At 42.5% G+C, this 22878-nt stretch overlaps 1 protein-coding gene across 1 annotated transcript in view; it reads left to right on the top strand.

The window, feature by feature from the left end:
• ldb3a (LIM domain binding 3a) overlaps positions 1–22878 on the top strand; it is a 214160-nt gene that overhangs the window by 128702 nt on the left and 62580 nt on the right. The window contains exons 9-11 of the mRNA XM_072491352.1: positions 337–518; positions 3033–3069; positions 3660–3755. Coding sequence (XP_072347453.1) covers positions 337–518; positions 3033–3069; positions 3660–3755 — 315 coding nt within the window. The remainder of the gene's footprint in view (positions 1–336; positions 519–3032; positions 3070–3659; positions 3756–22878) is intronic.

Below are 22878 nucleotides of genomic sequence, written 5' to 3'. Positions count from 1 at the left end.
ACAAAGGTTGCCTGCATTTAATTGGAAGGCCGCTGGGCGTTCTTGTGGTCCTCCCAAGGACCTACTTCAGTGACCACCAGCACAGGGCTCATCAACGTATTTGTCAGTTGTAATTGAGAAAGGGAAAATGGGAGAACATTTCAAGATTGACCACAGGGAATCTACACACCCTTAAAACTGAGTTCCTCAAAGAGCTAGAAAATGTCTTTCTCCAAGTGAATAGTTTCTACAACAGAGCCCTGGCAGATGTTGAGGTTTCCAGTGGTGGAGAGTCGCAGTGATAGGTTAGGGGTTAGGATGAGTCATTGTAAAATGAAACTCTCTCTGTTATTGCAGTAACCTACATGTTAAAGATGCTCTAGTCGACAGTGCCTCTCCAGTCTACCAGGCTGTCATTCGTAACACTAACCAGCCCCATCAGACTCACCAGCAGGAGCTGGACGAGTGGACGCGCCGGGCTGCCAATTTGCAGTCCAAATCTTTCCGCGTCCTTGCTCAGATGACTGGAACAGAATACCGTAAGTATAGCAAAGTTTCATTCTGTTAAGTGAAATGAGGAGAAGGGAGTGGTACACTTAATGATCATGTTACTAGTGAAACTTGAGGCCACAATCCAGACCAGACTGGTGCGATGAATGTCTCCTCTCTTTCTGCTGTTCTAAATTAAGTGAGCTGATGTCGTATTACCCCGGTTTTCACTGGGAGCAGGTTCACAAGATGAAGTGACCTGTGATTCACACTAAATGATCAGCCTCACTATGGGAAATAGTGCAGTAGGAGGTGCTTCTATGAGGTTATATTAGACAGAGTAAAGGGAGCTTTACTCTGCACTTAAACTTTACTGCAACTGACCCAGAAGTGCTTGATGGGACAGAGAAGAGGGAGCTTTACTCTGTGTCTGATCTATAAGTGCTTGATTTACCAGTAATGAGGGAGCTTTGAATTTGACCAAATCCATGCCATACCCAACATGGGATGCTTGAAGGGGCAGTGTAGAGGGAGCTTTACTCTGCACCTTATTTGGGATTGCTCAGTGGGACCAATTATTTTACCATGTCTTCTGGAGTAAGCGGGGTATTTTTCTTCTCCTAAGATCTGTAAAAATGTTTATTGTCTGAATTGAAAAAAATCAAATAATTATCTTAAACCAGTAGATATTTCTCTAAAGAGTTTCTAGATGTAGCAGGTGGACTGGATGTGGATTGGGATTACATTGGCTGTCATCTAGCTTCAGTGTAAAACACAAGCCATCTGAAGTTTTGACTGCTAAAGTTTTGTTATTGTGTTGTGTTTAAGTCATCAGTTGTCACCTCAGTAAACTGGATTTGTAGATGTATGAGTGTTCACACCAACTATACCTATCTAGGAGCAAGGTACAAAGTATCATGCCGCCCTGGTACAGTTATGCTTTGGGAGAAAATGGTTAACCCTGACCTACAGTTGCCCTGTTCAAGCACCCCCCCCAAAAAAAAAACAGGATTGCTTTCCCACTAGGGATGACACGCTAGCTGGCACAATCTAATTTCTGCTGTGCCATGAGCAATGACATCTATGCAGTGCATGTATGGGAGTCATTGTTAGTTAGAGTCTCTGTACAGTTCCAGCAGGCACCTAAATTAGCAACCATGATGTAGCAGATGTACCATTCTCGCTGTGAAACAGATGTCAGAGAATGGAGTGCCCAGGTGAGCAGGTATTGAGGGGTTTTAACAAATTAACAACACCGGGATCATATCAGCAGGAGAAAATTACAGGTTTGCTCATACTGCACGTTTTTATGTTAAAATTCTGGAATTGTAATTTTTCCCAACCCAAAGGTAAAGAGCTGGTTAATAAAAGTAAAGAGCTGGTTAATAAAGTAATTATTTTAATTATTCCCTTTCTCCAGCTCTCTCTCATTTTGTGATACACAGGTCTCCAAGTTAATAGAAGCACAATGCAATATTTACTGCCACTGTTGTTCAAACAATCCATCTCCCATTCTGAAGATTAAAACTTTGTACCTGATGTAAACTCCAAATAATTGGAGAATTTATGTAAAACTGCTAGAGTAAATCCTTCATTGTACATCTGATTGAAGGGACCTATTCTAATATAGGTCATGAAATTTTCAGCAAGATGTTCTCATCTTAGTTATCTCCTCTTTCCTTTTTAAGCAGGATTGTGACGTCTTCACAGTCTTGGTTTAGCACAGGGCTAAATCGCTGGCTTTGAAAGCAGACCGAGGCAGGCCAGCAGCACGGTTCAATTCCCGTACCAGCCTCCCCAAACAGGCGCCGGAATGTGGTGACTAGGGGCTTTTCACAGTAACTTCATTTGAAGCCTACTTGTGACAATAAGCAATTTTCATTTCATTTCCTGGTCATGTTTCTGTTGGAACTTGGTGGTGAAATGTGGTGAACGGCTGTTTGCCGTCGCGTTGCTTCATGAATCAGCCGCCCAGCCAACTGAGCTAACCGACCTCAAAGCAAATTACCCTACCACTGATCCAATTTTCAAAAAAAGGAATGTTTTAAAAGCATCACTGTGCAAAATTTGCGAAAAAAATTAATGTTCTAAATTTTTGAAATTCACCAAAAATTCTCGATTCAGTACAGCCCAGCAAAAGAGCAAAATGGATATCCATCTTCGATGGAATTAGGTAGGGCAATTTCCCCTTACCCTATTGCATTCAAATCTAGCTCACCAAGATGCAGGGTTTTCTATCCTTTAATTATTGAATGGTGTTGCTATAAGGCTGCCTGTTAACAGTGTTCACCAAACTGGTCTTTGGGCAGACTTTGACATCTCCTCCATATTGCTTCCAAATCTTGCATTTGTTGTGATTTGAGAGTGATCAGACATATCTCGGAAATTAAGCTTCATAAACGCTGAACCCTCAGATGTTTAGAATTGGGACAGCTTTCATCTGCTAATAAAATGCCCTCAGTAAACAAGGATCAGTGTTGAACTTGGAGCCCAGTGGATATGTACAAAGCGGCGGGTACTTGTTTCACTGGGCATGGTCATTCATTTACACCTTTTGTTTTTAGTGCAAGATCCAGATGAGGATGCTATGAAAAGATCAAGGTAGGCTTCCAGCAACAGCAGCAGTCATCTGGCCCACTCAACACATACTTCAGATATTTTACTGTCAAACATATTAATACAATACACTTTGCAATAAACTCAGCATTAGTTCATTTTAGAAAATTGGGGTTATTAAGATAACTTTAGTGGACAATTTAATAGAACAATAGAACATTACATTCAATTTTGAAATTGAACAAACAGTTCTACATCTAGCACTGCTTGCGACAGACATCGAAGGGTCTATAGATGTGGGTATGTGCCAACAGTTACTAGGATCATTCTCTAAATACACAATGGGCTTGTTGGAGTTTATGGACCACAATAGTGTTATAACAAATTGCTACTCAAATGATTTTCCCAAGGGTTACCATGTTAAGGGTCTTACTGGTTCAGAAACCAATGTGCAAAACATCTTCCTGTCTTTGTTGTTGCAGAAATGGATCAACTGGGGGTGGATTTCTTAGGTCTTGTCATTTGTATAATATATTAGTTGATTTGTGTGTTATACATAAGGTCAGGAGGGTGGAGGCCATATTCCCTAATCCCTTACACTTCTCCTCCTCTCTCTTTCTTTCTCTATGCCACAGGGAAAAGTTTGAACATGAAGTAAAAGGTCCACGCTTTACCAAATTACGCAAATGGCATCATGGTCTGTCTGCACAGATCCTTAATATTAAAGGTTAAACTGCCCACGTGTAATAAGACACTTGAAGATAGAATTACTAAATAAAGAAAAAGAGCTGATTACTGTAATAGTGGCTATAAAAATAGTGTGAGAACATCAAATCTTCTTAAAACAAGTTAAAGAAAGTGCTTAGCATTACATCCCTCCTCTGTTGTATTGTAGTGCTCCTCGCAGCACAGTACTTCTCCATGTATGAAGGTTTCTCTGCCAATAAAATGCTAAAAGTCCTGTTTCTGTATAAAGCGTCAGCTTCTGTATCTCTGAATTCCTTTCAAAGAAATCTTTAGAGAGTTGATAGACTGTGAGCTTCCTTGTGTTTGAGAAAGGGTGCAGTTTGGAAGGACTGTTGCGGTCTCAATGATAGAAGTCAAAATGGTAGGTACTGTCTGGCCCTGGGGGAATGCTTACATGACACAGTTGAACCTGACAGTAGGTCAGACGATGAATCTTCGGGGAGGTGAAGGATTTGAAGAAAATGGGAATGATTTTCTGGGACACATACGTTCTTACATGCTTCTAATGAGATGTAGTAGTGTGCCTTACCAGATCACAGATAGCTACCCAGAGATTGCTAAACATTTTCTCGAAATGGCAAACATCTTTGATAAATCCCTGTTCTTATTTATAGCTGGTGATCATCACCGTCATAAATCTTCACCCCAATCCCTTTCCCTATCTAAGCCTGAAAGGATATAAGCATCAATAATATTTGATTGATTACATACCCAATAATTTCAGGTACAACTGTTGGCCTTCCACTGTTGCACACTCCTTTCACAACTTCATTCCCACCAGATAGTCCAAATCCTTTTAGAAGATGAGCAGGGTTCCTGTAATATTCTGTTTAAATAGTTGGTCTGTTATTGCTTCGCTTCTATAACAAAGCAGCCCAGCATGGGAGGAAGTTTAGCTTTCAGTCTCTATTTCTGATTGGCTTCATATCCTGCAACAATTATTTTTAAAATTGAGGCATGAAGAGAGGGAAATGGGGAGCCAAGCGTAATGATTGGCACTGAATCCCATTACGTCAGGCCAATGTCCAGTGCAATCAGGACACAACAAGAGTTGTGTCTCCTGACAAGTTCAGTAAAGGCAGAGACAAATAATGCAAAGAGACAACTTCATCCAAATCCCCATTTCCTGAAAGGTTTTTCTTTTGGACGGTAAAGGTGAGGGGCGATTTGTTTTGAATTTAGATGAATGTATATTATGATTACCCAAACATCTTTTTAAAGTTAGTTCAATAACCAGATCAGGTAAAACTATTCTTCAATAATTGTATTGTGTGAGCATTCCTTCAAAAGTGGGGAAATTGCAAGTATCTCATCATTTAACATTTGGAGACAATATATAAAATTTAGCTAGATTGAGCTGAAGGTAAATGACAAAACTGGGATCGAGAGATTTGAGTAAAGACGGCATCTGAAATTTATAACACATCTCACTGCAATTTTACAAAGAAAATTCTGGATTCAGCACGCAAAATATTTCCACTCTGCCCCTACTTTCTCCACTTCTCCACTGAAGGTGCTGACTTGTGCTGTGGTCCACTTCCCCTTGTGTACATAATACTTTTCCAAATGATATAATAATAATCTTTATTGTTACAAGTAGGCTTACATTAACACTGCAGTGAAGTTACTGTGAAAAGCCCCTAGTCGCCACATTCCGGCGCCTGTTCGGGTACACAGAGGGAGAATTCAGAATGTCCAAATTACCTAACAGCACGTCTTTCGGGACTGAGAGAGGAAACCGGAGCACCCGGAGGAAATCCACGCAGACACAGGGAGAGCGTGCAGACTCCACACAGACAGTGACCCAAGCCAGGAATCGAACCTGGGACCCTGGAGCTGTGAAGCAACAGTGCAAACCACTGTGCTACCGTGCCGCCCTAGTCAGGGCTGAGTCTCAACAGTGATTGCCATCGAGACGTACAGCTCTCTCCTGACACCCACATCCCTGCACCTTGCAGCTTGGATCACTAAACAGTAATCAAGGGCCGGGAATGAACCCGGGTCCTCGGCGGTGTGAGGCAGCAGTGCTAACCACTGCGCCACCGTGCCACCCTCCGGAGAGGGAAACCTAATTGTAGTTTTCCCCACACATTTCACTCCTCTACTCTCCATTGACACAATGGCAAATGGTAGCACCCCCCACCTAGCTGAAATGAGTTAAGGCAGCAATTGACCCATTCCTGGTCTGTAAAGGTGAGGGTCACAGTTCAGTTTTTCATTTGCCCTGGTTTGATTGCAACGTGGGGGAAGGAAACAATACCTCACAAAGAAAAAAGTAAAGTAGGGACCTCCATGTTCTGAGAGAAAAAAATGACCCCATTTAATCTGTTGAGCTGCAAAATATAAGTGAGATGTGTTATATTGGATTGTTTTAAAAAAGGGTCCTGCCTTGTGGCAGGGTTTTGGGACTTTCTGTAAATGGCACTGGGGTCTGAGCTGTATCTGCAATTTCCCAATGGCCCTGTTGGTCCTGTATGACCGTGGCCTGTTAATATGATAGTTTGTGAATGATTTGAACTGAATAGACGCGTAGGTTGGAGATGGGTAACACAGTATATAAAGTTTGGGTCCTGGCTCAGTGAAATTGTTTGATGAAAGGCAGGGTGTGGTTATTTGGTTCCTGTATTCTGTGCTTGGCTGCTTTGGTTTGCTGTCTCCCTGTATATACCAGCACTTTTTCTTTTCTCTGAAATAAAAAAAAGTCAACGTTTAAAAAAGACCAATAGATCCTCTTCCAGTCTCTTTCTACTCCGGATAGATCTAGTACTAGATTCTCATTACGAATCCCAATCCCAATATTTGGAATCCGTCTCTTCACCAGCTTAATTTCTTTAACAGCTGCATTAAAGAGACAGTACCTGAGTTGAGGGCTGGTTTGTATCCCAATTACTGAGAGGTTAAATCCGCGACAGATATATTGATTGACTGAAATTAGAAACTCCAGGTGGCGCAGTGCTGCCTCATGGCACTGAGGACCCAGGTTCGATCCTGGCCCCGGGTCACTGTCTATGTGGAGTTTGCACATTCCCTTGTGTCTGCATGGGTCTCACCCCCACAACACAAAGATGTGCAGGCTAGGTGGATTGGCCATGCTAAATTGCCCCTTAATTGGAAAAACAAATTAATTGGGTACTCTAAATTTAAAAAAAAGAAATTCCAGGTGGCAGATTCTCGGTAAAGACAATGTTCGGACTTGTTAGAGAGTGCAGTGTGATTTATTTTTAAATGTGGTTCAAACCAGATCACTGCTCCCAGTCAATACCGCAGAATGCCTACAGTGCAGAAGGAGGCCATTTGGCCCATCGAGTCTGCACCGACCCTTCGAATGAGCCATTTACACTCCCCCGTCCAACCCGCCCTATCCCTGTAACCCCATAACCTAACCTTCACATCCCTGGACACTAAGGGGCAATTTAGCATGGCCAATCCACCTATCCCGCACATCTTTGGATTGTAGGAGGAAACTCCGGAGCACCCGGAAGAAACCCACGCAGACACGGGGAGAGCGTGCAGACTCCGCACAGACAGTGAACCCTGTCTGTGGCGGGGCTCTGGCGCTGTGAGGCAGCAGTGCTAATCACTGTGTCACCGTGCCACCCACGACAAGTGTCGCTAATCAAAATCTCTACCCTTTGTCAATACTGGGTACAAAGAAGGTCGATGTTGCAATATCCTAAAATGAGAAATTAAACTCCATCTTCATCCTCTCCCCATCAGGGAATCTGAGATTCTCACATTTGCCCCAACCTTTCCTTCGTTTTGCAACCACTGCATTGTTCCATTTCCCAAAGCAAATCAGCACCGTGCCCTGAATGGAGATGAAGCAATGCTGGCAAGTATTACTGTTTCAGTAAGAACTTGGTTGATTGTTCAATTCTAGTTTACTTTTACTGTTCCATGACCCCAAGTGACAGATCAGTAATGCTGATGATCCCTTAATGCCAGAACTCTGGAGCATCTCCAGGTATTCCCCACTGATTTTTAATTAATTGCAGCTTTCTATAGTAACTATTGTGGCCAGTGAGGCTTGGATTGACTTTGTTTGTCCCATTTGATAAATGAAACCCAAGTGGTGGCTTTAAATCTAGAATCTTGGGATATTTCGATATAAACTGATCGATGTGAGACTTGATTTAAGTAGGCCAACAAGAAGAGGTACTGTCGCTTTAAAATGTATTAGAACTGTATTATTGAGCAATGTGCACAAACATTAAAGTAAAGTAACTGCCCTGTTTGGCATAATGGTGGACTGACCAAACATTTGTATGCGTGTAAGTATCTATACATGAGATGGTTTATTTTATGTAGAAGTCCTTTATTTTAAAAGGCACTTGCGTTTATACAGGCAAGGAATAGACACTGGGAAGGCAGTAGGAGAGGCAATTAGCTAAGTATTTTATTACGCATTCCTAATTGATCTTGAGAAGGTGGTGGTGAGCTGCCTTCTTGACTTTACCACCAGTAATGGAGGGAGGGGGGCTCTTGTCAGTCAGAGCTGGAAAGTTAAAGGTTTGCGATGGGGTGGAGAGCCAGAGAGGTTTGCAAGGTCATGCAGGAGCTTAGAGTGGGAATTTGAAATCATGGCACAGGTGGTCAGGGAGCGAATGGAGGTGGGAAAGAACAGGGGGATTCACATTTTCAGGATCCAGCAGATCTGATTTATTCCTTTGCAACTTTCTGGAGGAGGGTTTGGGATAGAATGGCTAGTTTTGGGACCATCAAATCTAACTTTACATTTCGACTTCATTGAGATCTGACCTGCTGGTTAACGTTTGTTCACTAAAGAACTCCCACCTATGGAAAAAACATTGATTATCGTCAGCAATTGGCGGTTGCCCATATTGCGAACCTCAAACTGGTATTAGTTCATGTACTGTGGTTGTAAACTACAGTTGTTTGAGTGTCACGTTAGCACTTCCCTCTGACAGGTGCATCTCCTCAACACTTGCTTCATGGTTGGGATAGAGCAGGAGGAGCTCAAGAGAGGATACTGAACAGGGAAGTAATTATCAAAGTGAGCTCTTAAAATGACCACAGAAATATTCTTCTATATTGTGCATTAATGGCATTGCCACATTACTTTCTGAATATTTGTAATTTTAAAAAAATTCTTAGTAAATTATTTTGGAACAATAATCACGGATCATTCTAATTCCAGTCAAATGAGTTAGAACACCAAAGAATTAATAATGGAGCATTTGAGTTTTAGCCTTTGTTTGGATAATCCACCACTTTTAAACGGTGTTTCAGGTTTGTGCATAATATGCTCTAACAATCCAACTAAAACATTGAACATGGAGTGAGAAAGGGTGGCACGGTGATGCTGTGGTTAGCACTGCTGCTTCACGGTGCCGAGGACCTGGGTTCGGACCCCGGGTCACTGTCAGTGTGGAGATTGCAAATTCTCCCTGTGTCTGCGTGGGTCTCACCCCCCACAACCCAAAGATGTGCAGGATAGATGGACTGGCCACTCTAAATTGCCCCTCAATTGGAATTTTGTTTTTAGAAAAGAACATGGTGCGAGCACTCTGCAGAATCAGATTGTAAAGTCTGATCTACTCATGAGAGGCTTTCAACGTTTTCTTGACATCCATTTAGATTCGCAGCCATTCCGTGGTTTCTGACTGAGAGCAAGCCAGATTCTGCAAATTTGAAACTAAAGGCAAATTAACTCCGTCCTTTTCAGATATTTGTGTGAAGTGCTGCTGCCTCTTCTGAGTTTAAAATGCTCTGAGGGGTGAGATCTGGCACAGTACCACCAGGGCACCTTTAAGATGGGCAGGGCAACTGATAAACAGACAGGTACATGAATCACAAATGGTAATACATCCTTTTTAAAATCAAATCAAAAGTAAATCAAGCTTTTTATTTAGAAAATTGACTTATTCCAAATTTAAAATATATATAACTTTAAAATGGTTTGAGAGGCAGCTCTCTCTTGATGTCACAGTTATTCACATTTGTGATATTATTGGAGGACCCAGTCACTGGTCAGTAGGGTAGCATAGAATCCCTACAGTAAAGAAGGAGGCCATTTGGCCCATCGAGTCTGCACCGGCCCTTGGAAAAAGCACCCTATTTTAAGCCTACACCTTCACCCTATCCCCGTAACCCCACCTAACCTTTTTGGATACTAAGGGGCAATTTAGCATGGCCAATCCACCTAACCTCACATCTTTGGGCTGTGGGAGGAATACAACTCAGACACAGGCAGAAAGTGCAAACTCCACACCGAGGTCGGTATTGAACTCGGGACCCTGGAGCTGTGAGAGAGCAGGGCTAACCACTGTGCCACCCTGTCGCCCATGGCAAAACTGCCATCATAGATTTGAGCAATCCTCATGCATTCAAGTGAACAGTTGGCTTCTATTTTACAGTACAAAGATGCAACATTTACACTGAGTGCAGACTAAATATTAAACTGAGCTTTCAAAATGAAAGAAATGAGTAAAGAATTTACTCTCTAAATGCATTCCAGTAAATTTGAGAGTCCCAGCTAGGTGTGGATTTGAGTGCCAGTACTGCTTGTGCTGTTTACCAGAGCCTTTGAGCAGCTAGTTTCAGGACAGGATGCTTTACTGAGTGCTAAAACCTGACAGGATACTATATCAATCAGGCACAAAAACAGATGTGGTCAAATTGCTTGGGAACTATTTCCCACTGGAAGCTTCTGACCCAGATCTCTTCTCGAGGACGTTGTCTACAGTTAGGTTAGAAACAAGACAAACTGCTTCCAAACAAGCCGCAAATGCATTCAGAGAAATTACATAGGTGGAGCTAGGCTTCTTAAAATCCTGGTTGGACTTGGTTTGATGGACACAAGTAAGCGATACAGGTGTGACACGTGGGCAAATAGACTTCCTCAGAATTGTGCAAATAATGTGTTCTTGAAGATTCTGTGCCCTGACGACAGCTGAAACAAAAAGAGGTCTCTCAGGTAAACTGCTTGTCTGGTTGTGAACATAGGGAAATATCCACTCTGCAATGGGCTGATCCTTTTCCAAACCAAAAACTAACCCAATTTCTGCTGGATGCCTCCATGGTCGGAGCGTTCCCACCGTGGTGGAAACGTTTCCCTCTTGATTGAGACCTTGCACCCATGGTTGAGGCATTGCCTCTTTCGCTGGGATACTACCTCCATGGCTGGCTAGGGTGCTTACTGACTGCATGTCTGCATGCTGGGAGTTGGTGACTTTGTGCTTGTGTGTGTGCGTGTGTGTATTTGTGTATGTGTGTGCAGGGGTACCTGGATGCCTGACCGCTCCCAAAAATTTGCTTTTTTTTTGCCTCCATGTTATCATCAATTGCTTCATTGCCATTTAATTCATTCATTCTACTCGCACCTTCCCCCCCCCATCCCCCCAGAATCTAGACCCAAAAGATCTCCTCATTCATGATATTAGCAACATTGTGGTTATATTGAACTATTTAATCATAGATCACCATTTTTATTTATTTTGTAAGTTTGTCACACAACGTTTTGGTCATCTGTGAAGAAATCATTCTCAATCGGTACAAATTGGCTCAAATTTTCCCATCACCTAGATTTAACAACTCCACCTTCTATTGCTGAGTAAACCAATTTTTGGCAGATATATTTTAAAGAATTGTTAAGTAACTTTTCCAAAATAGTTGATGTTTTTTCTACAAACTATTATCAATTTGCTTTTCGTCTTGGGGGGGGGGGGGGGGGGGGGGGGAGAGAACATTAAACTCATGGGGCAACATAAACGGACCACTCTCAGGGAAGCATACATGAATACATGATGATCACAGGACATGGGTCTTGTGTGCAGCGGATTACGTGTCACAGACCCAGCATGGAAAACGCTAAACTGGAGTGATTTTGTCTTTATGTCATTTCCATATAAAAAGACATGCATGGTCTTCACTCTGATGAGTGCCGGTTATCCCAAATTGTGCTGATCCAAAACTTGGGGAGCAGTAAATGGGGGTTACTTGCTGTCTGAGAGCAGTATTGCCATCCCATTTGTCCGTGTATCTGTGCTTCATTGTTGTCCTGTCTTCTTTGCATTTTACTGGGAAGTTGTTGTTGTTGTAGCTCTGCAAAATCATTTCCTGTACTTGGGCTTCTGAAAGATGGCTGCTTTGGCAAGCTGATGGCGCAATTCCTTGACCGCCTTGTTGAAACTTCCTGGTGTAATCTGACCTGTGTTGTTCCATGTTGGTGCTGGGTGACAGATATGGAAATTGTTCTAGTTCCTTCAATTTAAACGAGAAAAATTAGCTGTTTCCAGTGGAGTTCCACAGAATGTCGTGCTTTTTGTGGTACATATTAATGATTTGGACCTCAACAGAGGGGGAAATGATCCAGAAGTTTGCAGACAAATGAATAATTGGCCATGTAGTTGATAGCGGTGAGGGTTGCTGTAGACTGCAGGAAAATATCAATGAATTGATCAGGCAGGTAGAAAGGTGGTAAATGGAATTCAACCCAGAGAAGTGCAAGGTTATGCATTTGGAGAGGTTAAACAAGGCAAATGATTACACAATAAATGGGAGAACACTGAGAGATGCAGAGAAAGTGTGGGACCTTGGAGTGAATGTGCACAGACCCTTGAAGGTAGCAGGACAGGTGGATAAAGTGGTTAAGAAGACAAATTAAATCTTTTCATTTATTGACTGAGGCATAATGTGTAAGAGCAGGTAGGTTATGCTGGAAATAAAATATTTGTTAGGCCACAACTTGAGTACTGTGGGCAGTTCTGGTTACCTCATTACAGAAATGATGGAATTGCATTTAGAGAGGGGACAGAGGTGATTTACAAAGATGTTGCCAGGGCTGGAAACATGCAGCAGAGGAAAGATTGGAGAGGCTGGGGTTCTTCTTCACGGAACTGAGTAGGCCGAGGGGAGATTAGATTGAGGTGGACAGAATTGTGAGAGGCCTGGATGGAGCGGATGGGAAGGGCCCTATTTATCTTCGTGGAGAGGTTAGCGACTAGGCGGCTTGGATTTAAAGTAATTGGCAGAAGGGTTAGAGGGGAGATGAGGAAAACATTCTTCACCTAGAGGGTTGTGGGGTCTCTGAAAGGGTGGTAGAGGCAGAAACCCTCAATTCATTTAAAAGGCACCTGGATTTGCACTTTAATTGCTGGAACCTGCAGGTCTATGGACCAAACACTGGAAAGTGGGATTAGGCTGGGAGGCTTGTTTTTCGGACAGCACAGATATGGTGGGCCAAGTGGCCTCTTCCTGTGCCATAAATGTTATATGATTCCATGGGGGGGAAATCACCAAACAGTATTTATAGTATTAAACAGCAGAAGGGAACAAGATTGAAATGAGCAGAGGACACCAGTGCCAGTGTGCCTTCCATTAAATCCAATATTCTTAATTGCTTTTGCTTGTGGTGAGCGATGAGGAGTGTGGGGGGGGGGAGGGGGAGCAGAGGAGATCAGGTAGCACCTCAGCAACGACAAAGCAAAATGGTACTTGACGACCAAAAGCAACTCTAGCCAATTTGCCCTGGTATTGCTTATGTATGTGATGAAGGTCATGGCAACCAGTGGCAAATGTTGTATTCACTTGGGGATATGCTGATAGGAGTTTAGTCTTTGATTTAAAAAGAAATCATGGGTTGACACTATGGGACCGGGTTTCTGAGGCTCCCTAGTGCTCATGTGTACAGGCAAAATTCTCCCTGTATATGTATTTCAAGTTGCTGCTTGTATGCTTTCTGCTTGGCATTCCATGCAGTTTTTACTCATATATGCTCATATAAGCTTTTGTTACACTCTTGCACCTCTGGCTTATCTGTCTGATGCTTCTACCTATTGTGCTATGGGTCTGTCTCCTGCATGTTGGAGGCCTGCTATATCTAACGTTTGCCATGATGGCCTTTCTTCCTCCTGTGACTCTATTCTATGCTCCTATCTACAATAACATATCTCCTTCCCCTCCTAGGAGACAGTTATTTCCCTATGTTAAGACTGCAAGCAGACTCAAATATAAATTAAGCTATGGGCCTCCTCTAGAGCCCTCCTGTGCGTTGGACCTGCCTCTAACTGCAGTGGCTGAGAAAGACAGATATGGCTTTACCTGCCTTTAAAATAGTTGTGAACTAAAAACAGCATGAAATAAGCTGTAATCTTACCTTTCTCATGTTTTAGCAGCTATTGTCTCTCTCTGCAGTGTTGTCATTTTTTCCTTTAGTGAGTAATGCTGGCTTTCGCAGTATCTCTTCTGTGGTCTGTATGTTACGAGGTTCATTTCTTCACTTAACTCTTTTCTTGAACAAAAAGATTGCCCTCAACAAAATTTCTGTTCCTTAGAGTCTTTGTCCTGGATTTTGAAAGATTTCATCACCGTAGTGAGGGAAAACATTTTGTTATTTTTTTAACATGGTCCTAAGATAAATCAGATAATCTTGTACCATGTTCTGACAAGCCCATCATGCGTAGGGTAGGGCAAAGTGCCAATAGAGTGGAATGAGCAAGGTTATGCCTAGACCACTATCAACTCTGTTCAATTACACAGCAGAGCTGAGAACAGTCAAAGAAAGGTTATATGACCCAGATCATTGTGCACTGCATCCATGTAAGATGGACAAAGCTACTCAAGAGAAATTGAAATAAGAATATGAAAAATCAGGGACAAAATCACAAATTTGACAGTAGTCAACTACCATCTTATTCTCTGGAATGGAACGGTAAAAACGTATAACCTGCCTGAAACTGGGCATCTCGGAGATTTTTAAAAATAAATTTAAAGTACCCAATTCATTTTTCTTTCCAATTAAGGGGCAATTTAGCGTGGCCAATCCACCTACCTGCACATCTTTGGTTTGTGGGGGTGAGACCCACGCAGACACAGGGAAAATGTGCAAACTCAACATGGACAGTATTTAATGTAGTCTTTTGTAGGCCAGCAAAGAGATACTGCATCTCCATATGCCAACCACAAAACACAACCAACTCCTTCATCTCAAGAGTTCTAACGTTTGTAACACAAATCAATGATGACATAGATTTTTTTTTTTTAAATTTGATTGCCCCTTGCTTTTGGGCATGGGGGATTTATTTTTTCCAATTAAGGGGCAACTTAGCGTGGCTAATCTACCTACCCTGCACATCTTTTGGTGGTGGGGGCGAAACCCACGCAAACACGGGGAGAATGCGCAAACTCCACACACAGTGACCCAGAGCCACGATCGAAACTGGGACCTCGGCGCCGTGAGGATGACATTGATAAGCAAATTTCAGTGTCAGTCTGAAAATCTCCAGAATATGTGACAAGCTTCAATGTGCTCCATAATCAGTGTTGGTAAATATATGATAAAGGATGTTTTCCCCTAGTTGGTACAGTCCTGCAGTTGGTACTGTATCCCATTGCCTTGCAGCTTCAATTAGCCCATGTATCAGTAAATTTGTGCTCCTGGTCATTAATTCCCACTTTGGGAAGTAAGATGTGGAGTTTAGTGCCCTTGCACAAGATATGGATCATCCTCCAGTTCCTCGTCCCTAAGGATATTTTTCATGTATAACCTAATTGATTACTGTTGGCATCAGTCTAGTCTGATCCTTCATTCCCCACTATTGACAGCCAGCGCTATTGGAAGTAATCAGGAGCATATACCCTCCTGGTCTTAATTTTTCTCTCCCTCCCTTGAGATTGGTTCCTTTGTAAATACCCAATGGCTGACCTGCATTTGATCAGCTAACTCCACAAATGCTGACCTGAGACCTTCTCAGGGGCAGCACGGTAGCACAAGTGGATAGCACTGTGCCTTCACAGCGCCAATGTCCCAGGTTCGATTCCCCGCTGTGTCACTGTCTGTGCGAAGTCTGCACGTTCTCCCCGTGTCTGCGTGGGTTTCCTCCGGGTGCTCCGGTTTCCTCCCACAGTCCAAAGCCATGCAGGTTAAGTGGATTGGACATGATAAATTGCCCTTAGTGACCAAAAAGGTAAGGAGGGGTTATTGGGTTATGGGGATAGGGTGGAATTGAGGGCTTAAGTGGGTCGGTGAAGACTCGATGGGCCAAATGGGCTCCTTCTGCACTGTATGTTCTATATTCTATGTTATGTTTGGCCTAGTATTGATCCTCGCAGTGCCTTCACCCAGTAGGTTACTGCCGATTATTGAGAAGATCAGTTACAGTTTTTAACCACAGTTGTGTTTTGTGAATGGCGGCCATAGAACCCTTTGGTTCTCTGACACATCTATCACCTTCTTACATTTGTTCTACTCGGTTATTTCAAATCCAAACTAACCAGTCATTTAACCATAGTTTGTTTCCCATGAATGCTTTACCCATGTATAACATGTTTAAAGCAAGCTCATTGCTTGGAAATTAACATGATAAAAGGGATTAAAATACAGTTTAAATATGTGAAATATCCAATTAGTTTGTTCTGTTTGGTGTCTCATCTGTTCAGATGACCAGTTCAGTGTACATGAGCAGGATTTCTGTTTGTCCAGGAATCTTTAAAACCTTCGGTGTGCTCCGAGCAGATTGTCATAGTTTGTTCATTTCAGTCACCGTAGTAACTGGCATTGTCTCTTTGTGTAGAGTTGTCCTGTCTTCTATCTGGCTATGTCTATGTTCCTTTTAGGCTGTTGCAAGAAATTGGTAAGCTTTTCCAAATTTTTCATTCCATTCTGGACCATTGTGATGGTGAAACTCTTGGCGTTGGGGCCTAAACACTGTTTCTCGCTGTTATTTTTAATCCGTCAGTTCTTGAAAACCCGCTTCAAAATAATGGGGTATAACCTTTTCTTGGGCTGCACCACAAAGCGGGCAAAAAGAGAAATGGTTATTGTATTAAATCCCAACCGAAATTCATTCAATTTGAAGGAAACGGAGAGAGCCATCGGGTCATAATTGCTCAGCTTGTGGTGCAGCCTGAGCCCAGGTTATCTCCCATGGGTCTCCAGAGGAACAATTTGAGGTGCCTTCTTGCCACCATTGGTCGCCAACTGAAATTCTAGCAACAGCCTTTTGTTTTCCATCCTGGTTGTACCTTTACAGAAAATTGTTGCTTATCACTTTAAAAACACTTCACTCCACGTTCCCAACATTAACACCCAGCCACTTTCACTTGTCACTTTCCTACACATGTCCATGTAGTTGACCTTAGCAATGGGGTGGGGGGGGGGGGGGGGGATTGGTAGATAGTGAGCCAAAGGCCTAATGCTGCTTGAAGCCTGAAGAATCGCTGACACCACGATGCCTGTCTTGGCTGTTGATTTTTTTTTTCAATAAATGTCATCACCACCAAAATAAAATCAGCCTAAAATATCACTTATGGTGAGTGTGTTTTTTATGTGTCAACTAATCATGTGTTTGGTGGGTTGCATGGAATTGTAATTCACTCAGCACCCGTGCACAAGTTCACTTATTTTATTTTGATTCACCAGTTTTCTTTGAATTGTTCTCCATGGATTGAAACGCATCTCATTGGCAATTGCGAGCTAAGTCGATGAAACACATTCATATCGTACTTTGATGCATCTTGCGAATGATCTATATACCGGGTCTTGGTGCTGACCGACTGATTTAAAACTGGCAAACTGCTATTTTTTAAAAATAAATTTAGAGTACCCAATTATTATTTCTTTCCAATTAAGGGGCAGTTTAGCGTGGCCAATCCACCTACCCTGCACATCTTTGGGTTGTGGGGGTGAAACCCACGCAGACAAGGGGGAGAACATGCAAGCTCCACACAGACAGTGACCCAGAGCCGGGATTCGAACCCGGGTCCTCAGCGCCGTAGGCAGCAATGCTAACCATTGTGCCACGTGCCGTCCTGCAAACTATTTTTGAGTGAGCTCTCAAATCTCCATTATAAAACGGATATCAAATGATTTTATTTTAAAACAAAGTATTTCTGTACAATCTATACATCAAATGATGTGGAAGTGCATCTTTGGGGGTTCTTACAAATTTCAAAAGCCACCTGTCACCCATGCTTTGCCTCGTCTGCTGGCTCTTGTACTTTGCAAAATGGGGCAAACCTGGCATTGAACTTCCCAGAGCGGAGGTGCTTTGACTCTACTCTATATCACTGGATTCCAGCCAGTTATGATTTCCAAGAACTCCCCTGGAATTTGCTCCCATTAGTACTATTCCGACAACACCGGTATCTGCACACGGCAATCTGATCCAGCATCAGTGCTGATATATAATGGGAGACCAAAAGAGTTTGCTCCGGACAAAAAAAACCCGTTCAGGAGATGAAACAGTTGCTGTAACCGTAGCGGGGATTAGTGAAACTCCAGCTTCTCCATCAGCCTCTCAGGCTGCTCTCCATTTCGGTGGATTAACTGATCCCATGGCTCCACCAAACACTGCTCTCTAACCAGCTATTGGGAAGTGCCGGTGCAGTGGTGAGGAGAATTCTCCCTTTGATATCTTTTTGTTGTAGTCATAGCCTGGCCATCCAGTCATGGGCTTAACCGGCTCCCTGGCACATTAAACCTGTCGATGAGTTATTGGAGTCCAGTGGCATTTGCCTATCTCCATTTTATTAATAACCATCATGTTCATCTAGCCGATTCAATCTATTAGCTAGGACAGTCACCATTTTTTTCCCCATATCCTTCTATCGCTCACAATACACCCTTCTGTTCCCAAGGCCCAGTCATAGGGAGTAGAGAAATGGATTGTTAAATTCTGGAATGGATCAGGAGTGTTTGAAGAATTATTCCATATTTTATCAGCATGTAGGTTCTTATTTTGTAGGAGCCTTTTTATTGTTTTGTTATTTTAAATTGTTATGTTCCTGCTGTGATTGTTTACTCGCTTCTCACTTCACATTTTCTTTTTAACTATAATTCCGGTTTCATTGCTGCCTTTCTCTTCACCCACTCTCCCTCACCTTTGGTAGCTCAATGGAGCACAGGTTGGAAACTGCTGAGACCAGGTAATGTGTGTGCTCTCTCTCTCTCTTTATCTGTGTGTGTGTCTCTCTCTCCCCCTCTATCGCATGTATGTGCGTGTGGCTCTCTCTCTGTATCGCTTTCTGAGTGTGTGTCCCTCTCTGCCTCTGTCTGCCCCTCTTGTTCTCAGTCTGCGTCTGTGTGTCACTTTCTGTGCGTGTGTGTGTCTCTCTGTCTGTCTCTTTCTCTCCCTACCTGTCCATGTGTGTGTTTGTGTCTGTGTTTCTCTCTATCTTCCTGTGTGTATGTGTTGCTCTCTTTCTCTCTACGCTGCCCGTCTTTCTCTGTCTCTCTCTCTCTACTCATTGTCTGTTTTATTGCAGACTGGTCATTGATTATCAGTGATTATGGTCACTGAGGTTCAAATGCACAATGATGTGTAAAAGGATTTTTACAGGACAGATATGAACAACATCTGATTTGCAAATTACATCTTATTAATACTGCTGTAAAGTAGTTTATGATTTTTTTTGTGGGGGGGAGGAGTTGAAGTGCAATTCTCTCAGCTGTTGCTCAAAGCATCCACATTTGCTGGCTTAAAGGTCCACTGATGTTGTTTAGCCTTGTGGTGTCTCACCCATTGTAGATTTACTGAATACATGAAGCAATGCAAAATGCCGGCCTGTTTGACAATGAACGGCATTATATCAAGCTCTGATATAGTTTTCCAGCCAGACTCCACACATTGCACTTCCAGTGATACCTTGTGAACTCAATTTTTAAAATCATCTTCAGCCTGGAAGTACAATTCCCAATCGGTGGACTCTTATATTTGTGAAAAGGGGGTGGGATATTGTGCTGTTACTGATTTCCTTTCTTCGACTTTTTTTCTCTCCCCTCTCAAATTGGGAACCAATTTCTTCTCCCGTCTTCACTAACCTGTTCCTGAGCTGCCGTGGGTGCAGCCTCGGTGTCTCCCTCTGATTTTCTGGAAAGTGAACTGTCACGTCCTGACCTTCTGACTGCAATGTTGTTGGGATGAGAAAACCTGCTGATGTATTTCCTGTCAAACAATAGCATGATAAATGATTCGAGAAGGCGAAAATCATAACATGAACTTTATTAGATTTTGAGGACATGTGGGACGAAGCAATTCTCTCGGGTGCGGGAGAATTTACACTGTGCTCAACAATGTGCAGCAAGATGCAAACACATTCTTGATGATTGGGTTTGATTTTACTGTACATAGGACACTTTCCTCTCTTTCTTGAGCTTTCAGCAGGTTTCACAAAGTTACAAATTAAAAGCTTCTAATTCAGCAGAAAGACAAGGGAATGCAGGCAAAGTGCAGTACTGAAGTGAAGGATAAGAAATAAGACAGGGCTCCAAATGAGACTGTGTGAATATATTTTATACAAGACAATGGCGGGAATTCTCCATCCATCGGGATTCTCTGGTCCCGCGGCAGTGCACCCCCGCCCGCGGGTTTCCCAGCGGTGTAGGTGGCTTAATTGGGAATTCCCATTGACGAGCGGCGCCCACTGGGAAACACTTGGCTGGGGGACCGGAGAATCTAGCGCAATGTCTATGTTCAAACAGTCGGCAAAGGAAATGGGTCGAAATGCACCAAGTATTCAGAGTAAATCGAAGCTGACGAATCATTGCGTGGTTGGGCCGGAAGTGTTGAATGGAGTCCCACAGTGGAGCAATGTTGTAAGGTAAATATTCTGGGTTACATGGACACCATGGTGGAACATAGCTGAATCCAAAGAGGGAAAAGCCCTGAGCAGACTTACTTGGAGTGCAGTTGTGACAGCAGAGTGATACACAAGTACAGGAAAGAGTGCAAGAGAGAAACATGATTTTTTTTTTACATATAAGAGATGTGAGGAGATGATTAAAATAATTATGAGCTTTACAGTCTAAAGAAATTGATCAGGGGGAAATCTTGGTAAATTACACAATGTTCAAAGATTTCAACAAGATAGTGATGGTATTAGAAAATGAGTTTAGAATATGGACTATACAGTGATAAATATCTGGAATAATCAGTCCATTTTAGATATCTTTAAATGCCTTTAATCCTGGGATGAGAGAGTGTGGTATTAAAAGGAAAAGTTTTAGGCCAATGATGTTTTGCAACCCTAGACGTTTATGTTCTTGTGATTCTTTTTTTCTCTTTTCTCTAATTCCCTGGATATTGATACAGGACTATTACATAGATACATAGAAGATAGGAGCAGGAGGGGGCCTTTTGGCCCTTCGAGCCTGCTCCGCCATTCAACACGATCATGGCTGATCATCCAACTCAATTGAAAGGTCCTGTGCTAATGCCAATGATTAATATGAAATAATGTGGATTATATTGTGCTTTTGGACTTATTGGACGCACCTATTTCAAGGGACTGAACATTAAATGCCACTATCTTTGACCAAGTGGCCCAGATTACCCTCACCAAACACACATTGGTCTTCTGCATTCCTTCATTACTCTGAGCACCACTGCTTTTGGGTGTACAGGTGCATGCCAGAGAATGCCTCCTCTGTGCTTCCTTTGGTGTTACATAGTATCTAGTATTTGTGATGATTCTAAGCAGCCATATGCAATTAATGGCGCAAATCTATCAGCCCAATGGCTGAGATACATATGAGATGGTAGAGACTGGGCAGTTTCCATTTGTGTTGTGTGCTGTGTGTCCTGTCAGTTATTGGTTCCAGCTGTTAGTGGAACTGAGACACTCCTGTCGATAGAATAGAACCATAGAATCCCTACAGTGCAGAAGGAGGCCATTCGGCCCATCAAATCTGCACCAACCCTCTGAAAGAGCACTCTACTTAGGCCCACTCACCCAACCTATCCCCATAATCCCATCGCCGCCAATCCATCTAATCCACAACAATGGCAGCTAGACAGTTGGTCTTATTTGTGTATCTTATCAGTTGTTTGGTCTATCCAGCAGAATCCAAATCATATATAGTGTTTCAGACAAAGCTCCCAACTATGTTTTTTGTTACCCATCCGAAACCGTGCAGTATGGACATTTGCTTCAACATCAAGAATCCAGAACCCGGACTCTCAAGTTACTCTTTAACTATATCATAGCGATGCTGGAAATCCATTGGACTGAGTTTCAATCGCTGTGCAGATGAATAAATTTTAGCAGGGCATTTCTTGGGTGGAATAAGGTGGGTATGGTTTTATTCCTGGTGGTAACAGAACAAATACTGTACTGTGTGGGAGTAGACTTTGTGACCTCTTCCCATTCCATGCTCTCTACTATTCAGTTATAAGGTGTTCTACTGATGTGTTTTGACTTAGTTGCACTTGTTTAGGTGAGAATTGCCCTGCCTGGGTCTGGCATACGCTGAGATATTTTGTGGATTTCCAACTTGACACCCGAGTACAAAACTAATTTTACAGACTGTCCACCTGTTGAAGATATTTATTTCCATTTCCAAGTTGACAATAAACTCCACTGACTTTATATTGAACTGAACAGGCTACCATATAAATTGTTTTGGAATATTGGGGAGGGGAAATTCTTTGCTTCTGATAAATAATCCCTTTAATTAAACGGACTGTCTGTGTGATCGAGGATCAATCCAAAACCTTTTCCATCTTTGACTGAAATTACTGTTCATGGAAAATTCTGGGATTCGGGTTCCCTATTTTGTGAAAAGCAGTGATTCCTTTAAATCTTGGAGAAATAAAAGCCCAATAGAATAGCACTGAAATTCACCAGATTGTAATACCAGATAACTGCCCACAGTTAGAACACAATCCTGATCTCGCATGTGGTGTTTGGGAGTAGCGTAGCCAGGAGTAACACACTGTGGTAAATGTTACTCCTACCAGTCTCAGAGTGGGAGGGACCAAGCTGGGAGCTATGCACTGGTGACGCTTACCCAATGAATTCCATTTAAGACCTCTTAAAACACACTCGGAGAGTGTTTTGTCAAACAATTTAGTTTTTTTTCCCAGCTTGAACCCAGTGTAAGTATTTTAATATAAAATAAAAACAGAAAATGCTGGAACAACTCAGCAGATCTGGCAGCATCTGTGGGGAGAGAAACCAAATTAATATTTCGAATCAGTATGACCTTTCACAGACGCTGCCAAACCTGCTGGGTTGTTCGAGAATTTTCTGTTTTTATTTTCCATTTCCAGCATCTGCAGCATTTTGCTTCTATTGTAAGTGTTTTTATAGTGGCTTCATGACTTGATTGCAGCTTTTGGTGACGTGTGTATAAAATGTGCTCATCAG

Source organism: Scyliorhinus torazame, chromosome 28, assembly GCF_047496885.1.
Source record: "Scyliorhinus torazame isolate Kashiwa2021f chromosome 28, sScyTor2.1, whole genome shotgun sequence".
Classification (NCBI taxonomy): domain Eukaryota; kingdom Metazoa; phylum Chordata; class Chondrichthyes; order Carcharhiniformes; family Scyliorhinidae; genus Scyliorhinus; species Scyliorhinus torazame.
Note: the sequence above shows the minus strand (reverse complement) of the source record. Positions and strands in the feature narration are given on the sequence as shown.